Source organism: Oncorhynchus gorbuscha, linkage group LG11 (assembly GCF_021184085.1).
Source record: "Oncorhynchus gorbuscha isolate QuinsamMale2020 ecotype Even-year linkage group LG11, OgorEven_v1.0, whole genome shotgun sequence".
Classification (NCBI taxonomy): domain Eukaryota; kingdom Metazoa; phylum Chordata; class Actinopteri; order Salmoniformes; family Salmonidae; genus Oncorhynchus; species Oncorhynchus gorbuscha.
Window position 1 is genome coordinate 75,102,448 of NC_060183.1, and position 21,762 is coordinate 75,124,209.

The 21,762-nt window shown below is 41.1% G+C and overlaps 1 protein-coding gene across 3 annotated transcripts in view; it reads right to left on the reverse strand.

Annotated features, from left to right (window-relative positions):
• Positions 1 to 21,762, reverse strand: part of megf10 (multiple EGF-like-domains 10) — a 106,113-nt gene that overhangs the window by 79,852 nt on the left and 4,499 nt on the right. For all 3 annotated transcript variants that reach the window (XM_046290494.1, XM_046290493.1, XM_046290495.1), the window contains exon 2: positions 4,563 to 4,705. In XM_046290494.1, the coding sequence (XP_046146450.1) occupies positions 4,563 to 4,687 (125 nt within the window). In that variant the 5' untranslated portion in view covers positions 4,688 to 4,705. The remainder of the gene's footprint in view (positions 1 to 4,562; positions 4,706 to 21,762) is intronic.

The window sequence follows — 21,762 nt, forward strand, 5'->3', positions numbered from 1 at the left end:
CTCTGGAACAGGCCCTAATCTCTGGACGTTCTGCTTTCTCTGGAACAGGCCCTAATCTCTGGACGTTCTGCTTTCTCTGGAACAGGCCCTAATCTCTGGGAATTGAAAGAATAAACAATGGCGCAAGAGAAGCAAACAAGCCGGAATCCTGACAAGACTACGTTGGTGAGCAAATAAACCGCCTCTACCCTCCGTTCTATTGGCGAACGTACAATCAATCACTAGATGACAAACTGGACAAGCTCCTCTCGAGACCATCCTATCAACGGACCTGAAGAACTGTAATATTATTTTTTTCACGGAACAAGGACATGGATAATATACCTCTCACTGGTTTTTCCATACATCGTCATGACCCGGTGGCAGTCTCGGGTAAGATGAGGTGTGTGTCGCTTTGTTAACAACAGCTTGTGCGCCACCTTTAATGTTAAGGAAGTCTCAAGTTTTTACTCGCCTGAGTTAGAATACCTCATGATAAACTGCAGACCATAGTATTTACTAAGAGAGATTTCATTCATATTTTTTGCAGCTGTCTATTTACCACCACAAACTAATGCTGGCACCAAGACTGCACTCAACAAGCTGTATAGGGCCATAAGAAAACAAGACAATGCACATCTAGAGGCAGCCCTTCTCGGACCAGTGATTTTAATGCAGGGAAACTGAAATCTGTTTGACCTTATTTTTACCACAATGTCACCTTTGCAACTAAAGGCAACAAAACTCTTGATCACCTTAACTCTACACACAGAAACGCATACACACATACAAGGCCCTCCCTCACCCTCCCTTTGGCAAATATAACCATAACTCTATCGTCCTGATTAGAGGTCGACTGATTAATCGGAATGGCCGATTAATTAGGGCCGATTTCAAGTTTTCATAATAATCGGAAATCGGTATTTTTGGACATTGATTTGGCCGACTGAAAATTATTATTATAATATTTTTTTTAAATTACACCTTCATTTAATCTGTATTTAACTAGGCAAGTCAGTTAAGAACACATTCTTATTTTCAATGACGGCCAAGGAACAGTGGGTTAACTGCCTCGTTCAGGGGCAGAACGACAGATTTTCACCTTGTCAGCTCGGGGGACCCAATCTTGCAACCTTACAGTCCAACGCTACAGTGCCTTGCGAAAGTATTGGGCCCCCTTGAACTTTGCGACCTTTTGCCACATTTCAGGTTTCAAACATAAAGATATAAAACTGTATTTTTTTGTGAAGAATCAACAACAAGTGGGACACAATCATGAAGTGGAACGACATTTATTGGATATTTCAAACTTTTTTAACAAATCAAAAACTGAAAAATTGGGCGTGCAAAATTATTATTGTTATTATTATTATTATTACCACATCAATCACCGGCTTCATTAATAAGTGCATCGACTGCATCGTCCCCACAGTCACCATATGTACATATCCCAACCAGAAGCCATGGATTACATTCAACATCCACACTGAGCTAAAGGATATACCTGTCATTTTCAAGAAGTGGGACACTAATCCCTCTACGACCTCTGACGAACCATCAAACTGGCAAAGCACCAATACAGGACTAAGATCGAATCCTACTACGCCTTCTCTGACCCTCGTCGGATGCAGCAGGGCTTGTAAAGTATCACGTACTACAAAGGGAAAGCCAGCCGCGACCTCCCCAGTGACACCAGCCTACCAGACAAGCTAAATGACTTCTATGCTCGCTTTGAGGCAAGAAACATTGAACCATGCATGAGAGTACCAACTCTTCCGGACAGAGGAAGGCCCTTCCGGTGTCAGAGGAAGGCCCTAAAAACTGTCAAAGACTCCAGCCACCCAAGTCATAGACTGTTCTCTCTGCTACCACACAGCAAGCGATACCGATGCACCAAGTCTGGAACCAACAGGACCCTGAACAGCTTCTACTCCCAAGCCATAAGACTGCTAAATAGTTAACCAAATAGCTACCCACTTTTTATTCATCACATAAGCTGCTGCTACTGCTTATTATCTATCCTGTTGCCTAGTCCCTTTATCCCTACCTACAGTATATGAAAATATATGCCTGGTACGGCAACTGCTCCGCCCACAGCCGCAAGGCTCTCCAGAGGGTAGTGAGGTCTGCACAACGCATCACCGGGGGCACACTGCCTGCCCTCCAGTACACCTACACCACTAGATGTCACAGGAAGCCAAAAAGATCACCAAGGACAACAACCACCCGAGCCACGACCTGTTCACCCCGCTATTATCCAGAAGGCGAGGTCAGTACAGGTGCATCAAAGCTGCGACCGAGAGACTGAAAAACAGCTTCTATCTCAAGGCCATCAGACTGTTAAACAGCCATCACTAACATTGAGTGGCTGCTGCCAACATACTGACTCAACTCCAGCCACTTTAATAATGGAAATTGATATAAAAATGTATCACTAGCCACTTTAAACAATGCCGCTTAATATAATGTTTACATACCCTACATTACTCATCTCATATGTATATACTGTACTCGATACCATCTACTGCATCTTGCCTATCCCATTCTGTACCACCACTCATTCATATATCTTTATTTACATATTCTTTATCCCTTTACACTTGTGTGTATAAGGTAGTTGTGGAATTGTTAGGTTAGATTACTCATTGGTTATTACTGCATTGTCGGAACTAGAAGCACAAGCATTTCGCTACACTCGCATTAACATCTGCTAACCATGTGTATGTGACAAATAAAATGTGATTTGATTTGATTTGCCCGTTCATAAATTCAGAGCATTTTTCTCTCTGAATGTTCAGACTGCACACTGGACGCTCTGGCCGAGGAGAAGTGTTGATCCGGGTGTTTTGACCGCAAAAACAGCAGTCAAGCATCCAAGCTAACTGGCTATGTTTGACTAGCTTGCTAGCTACTTACAGACACAAATGAGAGAACAGCTCACTCTGACCATTTACTCACCCTAGCAGAGCTGGTTAGGCTGTTTTACGTTATCCAGAGCGTTGGAATTACGCTTTTTGCCAATGTTTACTGACACCGGCCATATACAATGGGTGTTGAGCATTCGTAAATTCGTTAGTTATTTTACCAGCTACGTCTATCGACAGTTGTCACAGTGACATAATGAACATTCTATTTAAATGGTTACATGCATAGTGGAATCTTTTGTTCAGGCATGTAGCTAGCTAGCTAAACAATGAACCATATTCCCAACTCATGATGTTACTACCCTGCATGAATCTGCAGGTAGCTAACCAACCAGGTTCAACATTAGCTAGCTAACATTAGGCTATAACTAGCAATGCAAATTAAATAATATTACTACACAGATCATACAGATAATACACGTAACGTTAGCTAGCGAGCCAGCTAATGTTAGCATTTTTGGGCCTCCCGAGTGGTGCAGCGGTCTAAGGCACCGCATTGCAGTGCTAGAGGCATTACCACAGACCCGGGAGTCCCAGACCCGGGAGTCCCATAGGACGGCGCACAATTGGCCCAGCGTCATCCAGGTTAGGGGAGGGTTTGGCCTGTGGGGCTTTTGTGGGAGGCGGGTGCCTGCGGGCTGACTGCGGTTGCTAGTTGAACGGTGTTTCCTCTGACACATTGGTGTGGCTGGCTTCCGGGTTAATCTGGAGGGTTTTAAGGAGGACACATGACTCCACCTTCGCTTCTCCATTGGAGAGTTTCAGCAATGAGATAAGATTGAAAGTTGGGGAGAAAAAGGGGGTAAAAAAAGAACTAAATGCATTTTGATAAAAAACTCAAGTTTACGTTTAAATGGCTCTCCTGTGAATTAGTGACATGCGACATACACATAGTATCCTGAAACAGCTCACATTTATTCCTTGTGCTATTATTTTTTAAATATTTTTCTATTTTTCTCTCTGTATTGTTGGAAAGCGCCCATAAAAGAATAATTTCAATGTTATAGCTGTTTTTTTAATGAAGCATGTGAGAAATAACATTTGGTTCTCTGGAAAAATGTAACAGAAAATGTAACAGATATGAGATTAGCACTGAACAACAACAAGTTGTTCTAAAACAATGTTGAGAAATGTGAGTCTTGCTACATACGTACTTAAATCTGGGTTTGGGTCAACTCCATTCCCATTAATTGAATTACGATTCATGAGTGGAAAGGTCCACAGCGACAATAATGATCCGTTTGCGATTCATGAACTGAATTTCAATGCATCCCCTGAACTGAGTGAACTGATTGAATTGACCTCAACCCAGACTTTAACTTAACTCAACCCAGACTTTAACTTAACTTAACTCAACCCAGACTTTAACTTAACTTAACTCAACCCAGACTTTAACTTAACTTAACTCAACCCAGACTTTAACTTAACTCAACTCAGACTTGAACTTAACTCAACGCAGACTTTAACTTAACTCAACGCAGACTTGAACTTAACTCAACCCAGACTTTAACTTAACTCTAGGGTGTAACTCTAAGGCTGTGGTGGTGTTAAATAATGCACACCTGTGAGAAGGTGTGTCCCTGTATGTGGGTGTGTCTGGCTTGTGGGTGTGTCTGGCCCCTGTGGGTGTGTCTGCCCCTGTGGGTGTGTCTGGCCTACCTCTCCCAGTGGCTGCAGACATTGGGGTCCTCCAGATTGAGGGAGGAAGTGGAGCGGGGCAAGAAGCAGCACATCACCGCCAGCAGGATAGTCGCGTAGTGCCACAGGAAGGAGGAGGCGGCCATCTTGGGTGGAAGCTACACCTTGGAGACGACAGCAGACAGAAATGAGAATCCAGCTGCTCATGAGTTGGTATCCTGTCTTTCCCGTAGTCTGTTGTTATAAACACATTTGAATAGGTAAATTGGTGAAGTAAACGCAAGCCTTCTATATCTATTGTTGTGTGAGTGATTTGTGTGTGTGCGTGTGCGTGTGCTCGTGCTCGTGCTCGTGTGCGTGTGTGTGTGTGAGGGGTGAGGGTCTGTGTATATGTGTGTGCAAAAACAACCGACAAACACAAAACTGGTACTTGACTTCATCTCGCCGTCAGAATGCCTACGGTCACAGTGACAGCTTGTTGTGTGGGGACAGGATGTTGAGTCTATTCCCCCACAGAGCTCCTCACTGTTAGACAATTAGTACAGCGTCTGTGTACAGTGGCCCAGTGGCCACTCCATGGGAATGACACACTTACAGGGCCTTCAGCTGCGAAATGTGCTTTGTGCTGTCTCGCCTGTGCCTTTGGGCCAGAGTGTATATTAAAGTTATCTGTTATCACCCATCTCTGCTCTCCTGCGCCTGACTTCCCGGCAATCAGTCAGTCACCCCGTTACAATTGTTGGGTATTGTGTGTTGATCAGTGACACAACATCTCAATGTAATCCGTTTTAAATTCAGGCTGTATGTAACACAACAAAATGTGGAATAAGTAGTGTGAAGATATTAAGCCTGACGGGTGAAATTGAACTTCTAGAAGTATTGACAGTGGAACTTTTTGTAAGGTTACTAAGAACTGCATTTTCAAGAACACTCCAATGGACTCTTTAAGGGAACTTTGTGGGGAACTCCATTGGAAGGTACAATGGAGTTCCCCACAAAGTTCCCTTACAAAAAGTTCCACTGTCAATACTTCTAGAAGTTCAATTTCACCCGTCAGGCTTAATATTCGGCTTACATTCATGGCACCCTACTCTAACTACTGTATTCACAAGTCCCTTCGGAGGGCCCTTCATAATTCAGAACCCATAGTTCAGAGGTTAAAAATGCACTTCACAGTGCCCTGCCTTCACACTAACATAAAAATATACAAACCACATAAACATTCCCATATGCGTAGCATCGAAAATTATTTTCAGAAATATACAGTATGCGAATAAATCCACTCGCAGCATGAATTGACACTGCGGCACAAACAAATCCTCACTAACCATCTGCTTTCCATCAACACCCATTAGATCCATTTGCTTTGTTAGTTTTAGTCATTGCAACAGATTCCAGAGAATGACCTTGTAAAAGAGGTTTTAAGAGGCCCTGAGTTGACATGATGAGCACCCAAACCCCAAAGGTTGACCTTGTATATCCTCACGGTGGGGTCAGAGAACAGAGAAAGTCAGAGCGGTGAGGAGGATGACAACACAGAGCCCTGTAATTCTGACCGTGAAATACTATTGATGCTTTTGTTCATTGAGTTATTCAAAATTTGAAAAGCACTCGCCCATCTGAGCGATCTTTTTTGCAGGTGCATGAAAAAATAAGACACCCGCACACTGCTTTTGCTAGCATCACTGCTCTTGAAATAAGCTTTACATATTGGCCTCAAGGCCTTTGTCAGTGGCTTCATTGAGTTATGAAATAATGTCACAAGAAAAGTTCTCAACTATTCATCATTGTAGCCTAAAGATATGTTCGACATGGTGCGATGTGGTAAGATCAAACACTAGGTTATACCACTCTGTTTAATTGTTTCATAACAGAGACATACTGACATTGACGTATCTTCATGATGTTACTTACAGAATATGAAGAGTGACTTTAGTTTTCAAGTATAACTTATTAAAACCATGACATGTCCATTCTCCAAGACTTCACATCTTATGCCAAATCATCCAAAGTTCTATATCTGTAGCATTTTGACTCATTTAACCCCAAAACGTAAGCGTCTCCCTCAAACAGTATGGCATTTGTTTCATAGTTTACCAGAATGACAGGATTCAGCCAACAGATTGTTGGTTCCAAAACCGTTGTTGCTATTTGTGATCCCAAGCCACCAATAATGATAAGGGAGAGCCACAAGCCCCAGGCGTATCATTTTTGTCAAGAAAGTGGTCAAAAGTAACCGTTCAGAAGACATTACCTTTGCACATAATTAAAAAAAAATCTTTATAGTAGTCAACAGTGTTTCAACCATATTTCAACCAGAAATCAATATACACCAGCAAATAGAAGTGGCCGCAACAACAAAAAATGACCCGCTACCGGTTGTTAAGGAATTGTTTTCCATTCTGAGGGGACCAAATTGAAGACAAGCGCTGGACTCCCCTACCACTGACGTTTCCTCCTGTGGTACACCTCACATTGATTTGGAGTCTGTTTCTCATCCATTCCATTTCTCCTTGGTGGGGCATCTGTGTGGCAAACCCCAAACAACTGACTGCTTCCCCACATATAATTATTGAGCTTCATTCAACATCGTTTACTGTCTATTGTTTCATTTGAAGTCTTCTAAGATAAATATTCATTTTCCCAGAACAGTTTTCAGAACATTTAAGAAGCTTTAACTAGATGTTCAGTATATCTCCAGAATGAAGCTGAATTGCTATTTATGACAAGACCTAGTACCGTACATTGGATGGAAATATTCAGGACAGACATAACTACATTCTATGTGAAAGATCCTCAAGTGCACATTACAGTGTCTTCAAAAAGTATTCACGCCCATTGCCTCTTTCCACATTTTGTTGTGTTAAAGCCTTAATTTAAAATGCATTTTTGTGAGATTTTGCGTCACTGGCCTACACACAATACCCCATAATGTCAAAGTGAAATGATGTTTTTAGGATTTATTTGACAAATGAATTAAAACTGAAAAGCTGAAATGTATTGAGTCAATAAGTATTCAACCCCTTTGTTATGGAAAGCCGAAATAATTTCAGGAGTAAACATGTGCTTTAACATGTCACATAATAAGTTCAATGAATGAGTACCTCATCTCTGTACCTCACACATACAATTATCTTGTAAGGACCCTCTGTCGAGCTGTGAATTTCAAACACACATTCAACCACAAAAATCAGGGAGGTTTTCCAATGCCTCGCAAAGAAGGGCACCTATTTTTATTTTTGTATTTATTTTTTAACCTTTATTTAACCAGGCAAGTCAGTTAAGAACAAATTCTTATTTTCAATGATGGCCTAGGAACAGTGGGTTAACTGCCTGTTCAGGGGCAGAACGACAGATTTTGTACCTTGTCAGCTCGGGGATTTGAACTTGCAACCTTTCGGTTACTAGTCCAATGCTCTAACCACTAGGCAGGGTAGATGGGTAAAAATGGGTTAAAAAAAAGCTGACATTGACTATCCCTTTCAGCATGATAAAGTTATTAATTACACTTTGGATGGTGTATCAATACACCCAGTCACTACAAAGATACAGGCGTCCTTCCTAAATCAGTTGCTGTAGAGGAAGGAAACCGCTCAGGGAATTCACCATGAGACCAATGGTGACTTTAAAACAGTTACAGAGTTTAATAGCTGAGATATAAGAAATCTGAGGATGGATCAATAACAATGCAGTTACTCCACAATACTAACCTAAGTGACAGAGTGAAAAGAAAGAAGTCTGTATAGAATAAAAATATTCCAAAACATGTATCCTGTTTGCAATAAGGCACGAAAGTAAAACTGCAAAAAATGTGGCAGAGGAATTATCTTTATGTCCTGAATATAAAGCGTTATGTCTGGGGCAAATCCAACACTGAGTACCACTCATCATTGTGGTGGCTGCATCATGTTATGGGTATGCTTATCATTGGCAAGGACTAGGGAGGTTTTTAGGGTACATAGAAATAGAATAGAGCTGAGCACAGGCACATTTCTAGAGGAAAACCTGGTTCAGTCGGCTTTACAACAGACACTGGGAGACAAATACACCTTTCAGTAGGACAATAACCTAAAACACAGGGTCAAATATACAGTGGAGTTGCTTAACAAGACGACATTGAACGTCCCTGAGTGGCCTAGATACATTTCTGACATAAATCGGCTTAACAATCTATGGCAAAATTGAAAATGGTTGTCTAGCAATGATCAACAACCAACTTGACAGAGCTTAAAGAATTTTTAAAAGAATAATGTGTGAATATTGTTCAATCTAGGTATGCAAAGACTTACCCAGAAAGACTCACAGCTGTAATCGTTGCCAATGGTGATTCTAACATGTATTGACTCAGGAGTTTGAACGCTTACGTAAATGAGATATTTCTGTAATTCATTTTCACTAGATTTTCATTTAAATTCCACCCCTGTGCACACCATTACAACAAGCTAAATATACAACAATAATCACATCGGAGATACAGAAGAACCTGTGCGCGTGGAAAGGCCGGATCAGCGTCACACATTGAAAATACAAATGTCACTGATCAGACATGCTTTGATACGAATGAGCCCTATCAAATCTCAGAAACCTTCTCGGGACTCTTTTGAGGGCAGTAGGATGGAAGGATGCATTCTTAAAGTATTAAAACAGGTCCAAACTGGCCCTGTCCACTGCCCACTGAGTCACCACTTCCTGCCTGACTCACAGAGGGTGGAAGGGTGTCGGGGGCAAAGTCCTTGAGACGGGGGCAAAGTCTTTGAGACCCAAAGCAGGTCATTTGAATATTGCACTACTTTGTGCAGAAATCCCCCTCTCCCCCGCTTCAGCTTCCCCATCCAGTATTTTACACGCAAGACTGCAAAAAGGGAGGGGTAAGAACCCAAGCCAACAATGCATGCCATTGGTGCAAGCCCATCCCTGTGCCATCAAGGCCCTAGCAGTGTTTCGTCTTAGAGGAATCCAAAGCCTCCTTTCGCTAATGGCCATGTTGAAACCAGTTTGCTCTCTCTTTCTCTGTCTCTTGTTCTCTCTCTGTCTCTATTTTCTATACCTCCTGTCTGATAGTACACTGCTTAGCATCCCTTGCATCAACAGTCATGTCACATCCCAGGCAACTGTACATGGTAGAAGTCTATGGCAGCACATAAACAAGTCAAAAACAAAGTAAAAATGCAGCACTGGCTCCAAATAGTATAATGTTTCTTTGATGATTTCTAAACTTTGAATCTTTGCGTGCAAGATTTTGTTCACAGCTTGAAGGGATAGTTCTCTCAAAGAACTTGTCAGAATTTGTCAGAGGCGTTCAAATAAAAAAAATCCCATTGTGTGTTGTGTAAGACTAGTTAATATGCAACATAGTCTACAAATCAAACATTGTTAGTGTGGCAGGTTGGGCTTCCTGCAAGGTTGAAGCTTGTAGTAATAGAAAGACACCCCTGGTGGATGCAACTTCATGTATATGATCTGACCACATTGCTTCTACAGCTGCTCTCCACATCTCTCTGTGCTAACTAGCTAACCAAATAAAAGGCTAACCACCAGGGCTGCATCTCTGCCTCAGGCTAACCTCCCGAAACCCCAGTAGAAAGAGGACGGTGGAAGACGGGATTCTGCATCCTCTCGCTGATGACAGTGTGTCTATGCGGGCGGTTAATGGGGGCACCAGGGGCTCGCTCTCTGGTTTCACTGAGCTAACGGGCACAGCTGCACCCACCCCGCAAAACCCCAAACCCCCTCCCCGGGACAACTGCAGCAGTTCACAAACAAGGGTGTTGCTGTGCGTGTGAAAGAACCCTACACACTATACACACCACTCCTGATGCAGGGCTTAGGGGGCCAACAGGGCTTTGATATGCTGTGCATAGCAGTCCAGTATCGGATGCCCCGGGGAAGTTCATTCAAGCACAAACAGAGGACGGACTGAGTTTGTGCACAAAGTATTCAATTGCCAAAACATGCTGTCTTCTTTAGGCACTTCTGCCAACGTGGGGCTTAGCCGTCCAAAGTTAGTTCACTAGAGAACTATTCAGAATTGAGATGACGAAATGACAAGCTGTTTTACACAGTATATGCTGGTTAGTGGAGTTGTCAGTTTTGACAGCAGTAGAGTCAGATACTGAAGAGTGGTAAACAGGCAATAGCCAATTGGTGCATAGGGTGCAACAGCTTTGGGTGATTGGGGACGATAAGTACCCAGCTAGCACATAACGTTCTGAGAACCATATGTTTGTTAGAGCTTGTTGAGAGCGTGGTTAGTTTCCGAATGGGTGGCAAGGAATAAGCTAGTCCTAAATATTTAAAAAACTAAAAGCACTATATTTGGGACAAATCATTCACTAAACCCTAAACATCAACTAAATCTTGTAATGAATAATGTGGAAATGTAGCAAGTTGAGGAGACTAAACTTCTTGGAGTAACCCTAGATTGTAAATGGTCATGGTCAAACAATATTCATACAACAGTAGCTAGGATGGGGAGAAATCTGTCTATAAAAAAGCACTGCTCTGCACTCTTAACAGCACAAACAACAAGGCATGTCCTACAGGCCCTAGTTTTGTTGCACCTGGACTACTGTTCAGTCCCCAAGTCCAGAATAGATTATGGGAGGCGCACAGTACTACATAGAGCCATGACTACATGGAACTCTATTCCACATAAAGTAACTCATACCAGCAGTAAAATTATATTTAAAAAACAGATACAAATACACCTTCTGGAACTGCAGGGACTGTGAAGCGACACAAACATAGACACATGAATACAAACACACGATAACATACACACTATACTTACACGTACACATGTATTTTGTGTTATAGATATGTGGTAGTAGAGTAGGGGCCTGAGGTCACACAGTTAATACGTTGTGAGATCTGTTCTGAATGTATTGGTGGCGCAGGGGACTAATTCCATAGTTAGAGGACCGAAGATCATTGGTTTGAATCGCACTGATGCCGCGCCACAATAAAAAAAATACATGTGTTTGCATAATTAATGCCTAAGCAAATGGATTTTCATCTGTGCATGGAGTTCAAAAAGGGTCAATTAAGCTAGCAGTGTTATTAGAATTCTTATTGAAACATATTCTCAAACGTTACTTAATTACCTTCAAATAACCTATGATTTTTTATTCTCAGAATGTTAATAAAATGTTCAGGGAACCGGAGCAAAACGTTCTCAGAACCTTCCTGCAACTTAACATGAACGTTACCAGAACAGACAAAAATCTCACTTCCGTTCTCAAAACTTAAAAATTCAGCTTTACCAGTCAGGAATCTTATGGCTTCGTTCCCAGAAACAATGGGAAACCACAAAAGTATGGTCCCACAACTTCCAAGGAACAAAATGTGCTAGCTGGGTAGTAGCCTTGCAAGAGGCTCATAGGAGCAGCTTCATGTACAAGTACACACCCTGGACAGGACGCTAGTCTATCGCAGGGCTTTGGCAGGGTTTGAACCTTGAGTTTATCAACTACATGTACAAGTGTGAATAACTAAGAGTCTTATAGGAGGTTGAGTTTTCATCTGACAAATCCTACAACACAGAACAAAACATCTTGCCATCTTTAGATATTTTAAATCTAAAACGTTCAATTATTTCTTCTTAGAAGGCAAATTGAATTCTTAAAAAGTTTGAATGTCAGATCAGTCATTTGTCAGCCCACATTAGCATGTAAATTACCCAGAGGATGTATTTAGCTAAATTGCTAAATTGACAGTGCCATGATCTCTTCCTGTGACATCTGTTTTATAAATCAAGTGAGTTAGTTCATGAGATTTGATTGGACTTGCAGTAGGAATAACTCGACAGGACAGACAGTTTCCTTTACTAGATAATCAAAAAGAATCTAGCACTTCCCATTTCCTTTACATTCAGGAGGAACATGAATGACCCTGTGCTATGTGTGCGTTTGTGTGGGTGCGTGTATTCGACTGTGTGTTCGTGTATGTCACAGTGGTGGGGCGGGACTCCAAACACCTTATCACAAATGTCCTTGTGTAGTTACAGTTTTTCTCAATTGCTAAAACACTAAAACCCATTGGCTGAACAAAGTGCTCAGTTGCCTGGACTCATTTAGCTAATTATGCAGTCTGTTGTCAATACCTTAAACTATTTCACATGGTAAAACACAATTTGCAGAGCTCACTTAGACTTTTCAGCAAATCTCTAAACACATTCTCATTCTCAAAACACATTCTGCACTCTAATGCACATGTCATCCATACTGGTAAACACAAGTGGCAACAATCAAATACAAATAGAGAACATATGTCATTGATTGAACACAACCACTCAAAATTGATTTAACCTGTTTCAAATGATGAGACACAACCAATATAAGCCCGTTCAGAGAGCAAACAGGTTGTTGAAGGTGGGATGGAGAAGGTCTGAGAATGGATACTGTAGTACAGTGCATTGTAGGCTGTATACTGTACAATGGATAAATTGTATGGCCCTGAACATTGTGCTTTCCATTTATTAACAGAACTGACTACTCAATAGATTTTGACTGGTTGCAGGTTCATTTCAACAAAGAACAAGAATTACAGTATCACAGAGACAAAGGACAAGTTTGTGAGATGCAGGGTACAGTACTGTAAAAATAGGGGTACAAGGAGGAGGAAGAACAAAAAACAAAATTGCAAAGAGCAAAGCAGAGTAGTCATTTCTGATCGATTTTGAGCTACTATGATAGAAAATGTTTTCGTTCATCAAAAGACAATGATGGAAAAATATGAATATTTTTTTAGATGAAAAATGTTCTTCTCCCTGAAAATTGTATGTTTTGAACAATAACCTCACACTCAATGTCAACAAAACTAAGGAGATGATTGTGGACTTTAGGAAACAGCAGAGGGAACTCCCCCTATCCACATCGATGGAACAGTAGTTGAGAGGGTAGTCAGTTTTAAGTTCCTCGGCGTACACATCACAGACAAACTGAATTGGTCCACCCACACAGACAGCATCGTGAAGAAGGCTCAGCAGCGCCTCTTCAACCTCAGGAGGCTGAAGAAATTTGGCTTGTCACCAAAAGCACTCACAAACTTCTACAGATGCACAATCGAGAGCATCCTGTCGGGCTGTATCACCGCCTGGTACGGCAACTGCTCCACCCACAACCATAAGGCTTTCCAGAGGGTAGTGAGGTCTGCACAACGCATCACCGGGGGCAAACTACCTGCCCTCCAGGACACCTACACCACCCGATGTCACAGGAAGGCCATAAAGATCATCAAGGACAACAACCACCCGAGCCACTGCCTGTTCACCCCGCTATCATCCAGAAGGCGAGGTCAGTACAGGTGCATCAAAGCTGGGACCGAGAGACTGAAAAACAGCTTCTATCTCAAGGCCATCAGACTGTTAAACAGCCACCACTAACATTGAGTGGCTCCTGCCAACACACTGACTCAACTCCAGCCACTTTAATAATGGGAATTGATGGGAATTGATGTAAAATATATCACTAGCCACTTTAAACAATGCTACTTACTGTAATATAATGTTTACATACCCTACATTATTAATCTCATATGTATACGTATACACTGTACTCTATATCATCTACTGCATCCTTATGTAATACATGTATCACTAGCCACTTTAAACTATGCCACTTTGTTTACATACTCATCTCATATGTATATACTGCACTCAATACCATCTACTGCATCTTGCCTATGCCACTCTGTACCATCACTCATTCGTATATCTTTATGTACATATTCTTTATCCCTTTACACTTGTGTGTATAAGGTAGTAGTTTTGGAATTGTTAGCTAGATTACTCGTTGGTTATTACTGCATGGTCGGAACTAGAAGCACAAGCATTTCGCTACACTCGCATTAACATCTGCTAACCATGTGTATGTGACAAATACAATTTGATTTGATTTGATTTTCTATTTTTCAGGGTATTGTTTACTGACTGCTTGAGAGTGTATATCATTTTGATCACTTTGTTTATTTGAGAGCAGTGTTTGATTTTGAACACAGGTAAAACTGTTTTGAGGCAAATGTTTCATTTTGCAAGAGGAGTCAGAGGTTATGTAAATAGTGCTTGAAGATGAGGTTTTGTGTTTAATGTTTTCAGGAAATGGAGCAAGGTTTCAGAAATTGTGTTTTAGCAATTGAGAAAAACTGTAATTCAATGAACCTTCGGCTAGTGTGAACGTGAAGCTTTGGAGTTGGAAACTTTTACCGGTAGAGAGAGAATGAGTGAGTAGGTCTATGTTCTTAGTGAAGCTTTATAGTTGTCTTTATCTAGATTGATTCAAATTGATATGGTTAGTTTGTCTTTGCATGATCTGAGCATTGAGACAGAGAGAGAGAGAGAGAGAGGGAGAGAGAGAGAGAGAGAGAACAAACACAGCTGCTGTGTCTCTTGTCATCTGTGGTGTGTCATCTGCCTTTCACCTGACCCACTCAGCTGTATACCAGGACAACCTGCCTTACTTTTAAACACACTTTGCCTGGGAAACTGCTCCAGTATGGGGTCCCATAATGAGTCTAGTCCTCTACATTTACATTTACATTTAAGTCATTTAGCAGACGCTCTTATCCAGAGCGAATAGGCTTGGGTGGTATACTGTATACACGGTATAAAAGGGAATTTTGAAGTACTGACGGTATGATTTTCAAAAATGTGAGTGTTCGTTTACAAAGAGCACATGGGGCTTAGCAAATGTGACTTGACGATCCACTGTTGAGCAGCACAAGAGAGCAGATCAAGTTACACAAGGAATTCACAACTAATGTTTGCCAGCTAAGTTAACTATCTAAGATGTGCCAAGTACATTTTCTCCAGCTCAGAGCTCCAGCTATGCATTTTGGTTTGCTAACTTGCTAGCTATAACATTAGGTGTCTAGCTTGCAATATCAAGCTGCTTGATTACAGCAAAGACAATCAATCTCCTTCTGGATCAAGTGTGAGTAGCCTTTTGAGATAGATAGTATAATATATAGTATATATATAATATATAATACTATCGATAATATATAGATAGTATATAGATAGTATAACTTTATGAGCCAAGTTGTCTGTCCTTGCATTTGGTTTATGTTCGCTTGCGCTTATTAGCATATAGCTAGCGTCAGCTAAAGGAATTCACTAGTATTTTGTTAGCATTTGTTAGTATAATAAATAATTTTTAAAATGTGCCCCTCTGCCGGTAATAACGTATACCCCGTTATGGTACAGGAACTGTATGAAGGTATGGAAAACTAATGCTTTAAGACATAGCGTTTCAATCAGTAATGTAGTGCTAGAAAAATTGGTGGGTAAACTTTGATTGGCAGTCACGGTGCAAAAAAATACATTCGCTATACTTTCAATGCATTTTTCCCCAAAAGGTTGGTAAACTTTACCTTCCACTGCATCACTGGGTTCAATCTACTTGCTATAGAAGATGTAGAGCAGAATTGGGGAAAATTATATTTCATTTCACATCAGGAAATACATTGGAAACCATAACAGAGCTAAACAAATGTCTAGAAAATGTCAACTACTGTATGTGAACTACTACAGTAAGACACTGTTCAGTGAAGTACCAGGCACAAGCAGTGAGAGGCACAGCCTAATTAAGAGTGTGTGTGTGTGTGTGTGTGTGTGTGTGTGTGTGTGTGTGTGTGTGTGTGTGTGTGTGTGTGTGTGTGTGTGTGTGTGTGTGTGTGTGTGTGTGTGTGTGTGTGTGTGTGTGTGTGTGTGTGTGTGTGTGTGTGTGTGTGTGTGTGTGTGTGTGTGTGTGTGGGTTGCCACTTACCATGCTCACTATTGTCTCCAAAGCTTACGTTGTTCAGATGGTCTTTCTCTTAGCAGCCCCTTGCCACTGTTTATTGGGACAGGTGGTGCATTCAGAAAAGCTGTACAATTCCCCTATCTGAGATATCTACTGCAGCCCTCTTCCTCCACATACAACACCCATTCTGCCAGTCACATTCTGTTAAAGGTCCCCAAAGCACACACATCCCTGGGTCGCTCCTCTCTTCAGTTCGCTGCAGCTAGCGACTAGAACGAGCTGCAACAAACACTCAAACTGAACATTTTTATCTCAATCTCTTCATTCAAAGACTCAATCATGGACACTCTTACTGACAGTTGTGGCTGCTTTGCAAGATGTATTGTTGTCTCTACCTTCTTGCCCTTTGTGTTGTTGTCTGTGCCCAATAATGTTTGTACCATGTTTTGTGCTGCTATCATGTTGCAGTGCTACCATGTTGTTGTCATGTTGTGTTGCTACCATGCTGTGTTGTCATGTGTTACTGCCTTGGTATGTTGTTGACTTTAGGTCTCTCTTTATGTAGTGTTGTGTTGTCTCTCTTGTCGTGATGTGAGTTTTGTCCTATATTTATATTTTATTTATATTTGTATTTTTAATCCAATCCCAGCAGGAGGCCTGTTGCCTTTTGGTAGGCCGTCGTTGTAAATAAAAATGTGTTCTTAATTGACTTGCCTAGTTAAATAAAAATAAAAAATGCCAAGTGATCCCTGCACAACACATAAGCTCACACAACCCAATAAAGCATCGCACTTTAAAGGGGGATTCCACTAATGGTCAAACATGTTTGGGGAAACAAAAAACATTAGATATACTCATAAACATGTATGTTGACAGATGTTGAGAGGATACAGCATTTTTGCTCATCCCATAACCCAAAAAAAGGTAACTTGTTCCATTTGATGCCCCACTTGCGTTAGCTGTGATTGATTGAGCTTTCCTGTCTCGAAACTGTCCAGCCCCGTCTATCCGGTACTCCAAGCCGACTTGAGCAAACGCGCAAATTATTTGAAAGACTTTAAATACTACTTGAGCCCAGGTCTGGCTTATCATTTCACCTAACGCTCTAGTTAGGTCCCAGGTCCGCATATCATTTCACCTAACGCTCTAGTTTTCATAATCATAATCAGTGCGATTAGAACCAAAGGAGGTCGTTGGTTCCAGACAGTCAGACATCAGGGGATGAGGAGGGTCAGACAGTAAGGATGGAAAGTGTGGCTGCCACCTGAGACAAGAGAGCAGGAAATGACAGTAAAGTCGCCCGTTTATGGCGGCTTCCAGGCAGTGGACTTGGATACGAAGAGGCCTGGAGTGAAAATATAGAGTTACACACTTTGCTGCCCTGAGGACCCAGACCCAAACAGCAGAGAGAGATATCAGAGGGATATGTCGGTAGGCGCCAAACGTGAAAGCCTTAGTCATAACGCCAAAACGATGTTATCTTATGACAAATTGTATTATAGAATGTTATGCCATTGTGCAGTTAAAAAAGATGTGCATTAGGGAAAGTATGCTAATGGGTAACTCCTCTGTCACTCGGTGGCATCGTTGCCATTGTTATCGACATTCTGCTGACACCGCAGCCATGTTGATGACTAATGCCCAGTCTTTCTGAACGGGGGCAAATGACTGTTTTGTCTAAATTACACTAAAGTGGCTTGGAAATATGATTACTAAAGTAGGCAAATAATTAGTAGGAAACAACTTTGCCATTCTTATGATGCAGGGCAAGTTTACTTTAGAGAGATGGCAATGTTGCCATTAGGTAGAAAAATTTGTAAAAAAATATATTTGCTAGCTAAAATTCAGTGCTGTCCCCTCAATCTTAGGTGGCTAGCTAAAGTTATACTGCATCTAAAGTCAATCTGGTGACATCACAATGATGACAAAAGGTTTTCCTACTAATTATTTGCCTCCTTTTTAAATGTCATCGTTTCCAAGACACAGTAATGCACTTTAGATGAACTCTTCATCAACACCCACTGGGAATGCATTGAGTAGAATGTTCAGTTGGGCATCAGTCCTAAAATGAACGTTCAAAACAATATTGTGACAAAACGTGCAACCTGGTTTCAAGTCCTGGGTACCGTTGAGCCATTGACCCTGAAAACAGCTCACTTGATTCAGCCCTTAGTGCAAATGTTCCACTGTACAATTATCCCTGTTGCCCGGCAATTGACCTCTGTTAAGCTGATTAAGCTGCCAAATTTGGGACTTAGGATCAAATTGTACTACTGCTGCCAACAATGTTAGAGCGTCTTTAACAAGACTGATCTCAAATAGACACTTAATCTGAACACATACTGTATACCAGTATGATTCCTGATTGAATAATCGGTCCCTTCTAGGGTTTACGGGTTGGCTCTATACCCTGATATCTAATGCAGAGGTCTGCAATGCTCTTTGAAGTTAAGCGTGTGCCCTCTTTGACTTTTAGAGAAAAGTAATGTTGTCATAAGAGAAGAATTTCCAATTATGAGAACTTGCTCAAATAAAGTCTAGATTACATTTGCTGGGTCTACGTCAGTGATACTTACTATAGAGAGTGAACTGTGAATGTGATGGGGATAGGCTACCTCTTCATGCCATCCTCATCCATTTAGCCATGTTTAGCTAGCTAGAACATGGGCAAAACTAAATTTAACTTGATTAGAACATGGGCGAAACCAACTTTAGCTACCTAGAACATGGGTGAAACCAATGTTAGCTAGCGAGAACATGGGTAAAATTTACTTAAACTAGCTAAAACATGGGTGAGACTAAGTTTAGCTAGAACATGGGTGAGACTAAGTTTAGCTAGAACATGGGTGAGACTAAGTTTAGCTAGAACATAGGTGAGACTAAGTTTAGCTAGAACATGGGTGAGACTAAGTTTAGCTAGAACACGGGTGAGAATATGTTTAGCTAGAACATGGGTGAGACTAAGTTTAGCTAGAACATGGGTGAGACTAAGTTTAGCTAGAACATGGGTGAGACTAAGTTTAGCTAGAACACGGGTGAGAATATGTTTAGCTAGAACATGGGTGAGACTAAGTTTAGCTAGAACATGGGTGAGACTAAGTTTAGCTAGAACATGGGTGAGACTAAGTTTAGCTATAACATGGGCAAAACCAAATTTAGCTGGTTTAAAACATGGGAGAATCCAACGTTAGCTAGCTAGAACATGGGTGAAACCAAGAAGATACCCGGGGCCTGCTTTCCCTTTAAGATGGTTTCCTCTAGGTTTCTTCCTTCCAGGGAGTTTTTCCTAGCCAATGTGTTTCTTCTTCTGCTTGCTCTTAATTACAGTATTTCATCTAAATTAAGATAGAAATGCTAAACCATTTAAGTTCTTCCTAATTATTCCATATTCTAAAGTGTAAAACCCAACAACATACATCCGAAACATCACATTACTATGTAGGAGTCAGAGTATGCTACGTGGGATAGGGTGTATAATTAAGGAATAAGGCCCGAGGGGGTGTGGTATATGGCCAATATACCACGGCTAAGGACTGTTCTTTTGCACAACGCAACGCGGAGTGCCTGAATACAGCCCTTAGCCGTGGTATATTGGCCATATACCACAAACCCCAGAGGTGCCATACTGCTATTATCAAATGGTTACCAAGGTAATTAGTGCAGTAAAAATACATGTTTTGTCATACCTGTGGTATATGATACCACGGCTGTCAGCCAATCAGCATTCAGGACTCGAACCACCCAGTTTATAATTGAATGAAGATCAGTAATGTAATTATTTGGCTTATATTTGCCCAAGTGTGTATTATACGCATTTTCGAATAGGACATTTTATTTCTCAATTCTCAATTCTCCCTGAGACACCCTCAAAGAGTGGGGTCGTGGCCAGCGTCTACCATTATCAACGGCAACCCTGGAGCAATTAAGGTTAAGTGCCTTGCTCAAGGGCACATCAACTGATTTTTCACCTTCTCAGCTCGATTCAAACTAGCAACCTTGGGGATATTGGCCCAACACTCTAACCGCTAGGCTACCTGCCACCAGCAGATCACTGCCGAGTGTAAAACTAAATCGGATCTTAATCCAATTGCACATACAGTATGCTACTATGTGATCTACTATACAATACATCTGCATCTATATCATTCAATTCAGATATGTAATACAGTACCACCCAGGGAAAAACAAAAAAACAACTGACCTGCAATAAACCCAAACATGATTTTAATCCTGTATCACATTTATATATAAAAAATGATATAGAGTACACATCCTCACATGAATATACCATGAGAATTTTTCATTGTTGCAACTGTGATTTGGATTTGTAAAGGTAACTCAGACCGCATGAAAAACGGGTTCATTTTACAGTCGGCTTTGTCAACAATTGTTGTAGATTTTTGGAAGTGGGAGACATTGAGGCCAGCAGTCTAGCTCTGCATGTCTACTGAGATTTGTCATGCCATTGTAATAATGGTGTAAAGACAATGGAGAAAGGGGATGGATAAGTCCATCCTGCAATACTAGATGGGAGTTTTAAACAAACAACCAAATAAGTTTTGTTATAGTGGAGAGGGATTGGGCTTTATCAAATATGAGCTCAGTTCAACTCAAAAGGTGAGTTTCAAGGTGGGAGAAATACATTCTTGATGAAAAGCTACAGTACTTTGCCCCTTAGAGACACCATAAGGAGCACCCAGAACTTCCCCCTCCCTTAAGAATAAGAATATGTTACATTGACAGGTCCAGAATGATTCTGTCTCAGAAAAATGACAGAGCGCTTTAGGAGTAACTAGGGTGGGCTCCCTCTCATTTATTTCTTTGTGAGGCTAAAGAACTTCTGCCCCCTTCTTATAGCCGTTCAGTACACACGGACATGTGTTCCTGTCAGTCATGGCACATCTCCATTTGTCCTCCCCTTACACTCTGTTCTCTCCCCCAAATATCTCACATTCATTTCAAGTGTTTAATTATTCATGAATTATTACAACTCTAATGTTAAAGAGTGCAGAGACTGGTATTTAATCAAACCTGTAATGTGGAAAAAGTCACTATTCTGTACTGCAAAATCACACCATTTCATATAGAACATCTTTGTTTTGTTTTATGACACCCAGTAAACATTTTCTCAATATTTTCCACACTATGATGCATAACAATCTGGTATTTCACATTGTGGATTTCACAGCATGTAATTGATTGCATTTCCAGCCGTAGGCTCTTTGGAACCATGAAATACACCATACTGTGTGTTGTATCACTCATTGTACTGCAGTAACATTGAATATCACTCTGACCAAATCTCATGATCTTCCTAGTCCTGATTGTGTCCAATCTCTGCATCATAAATGTATGTTTTACATACATCGCCAAGTTTGGAGAAAATAATATAGCTAGCTAGGCATTTACACAAATAAGAATAGGAAACCAGCAAAAATGTGGAAGCATCTGTAACAGCCTTGCTTATTTTTATCTGTCCCAGG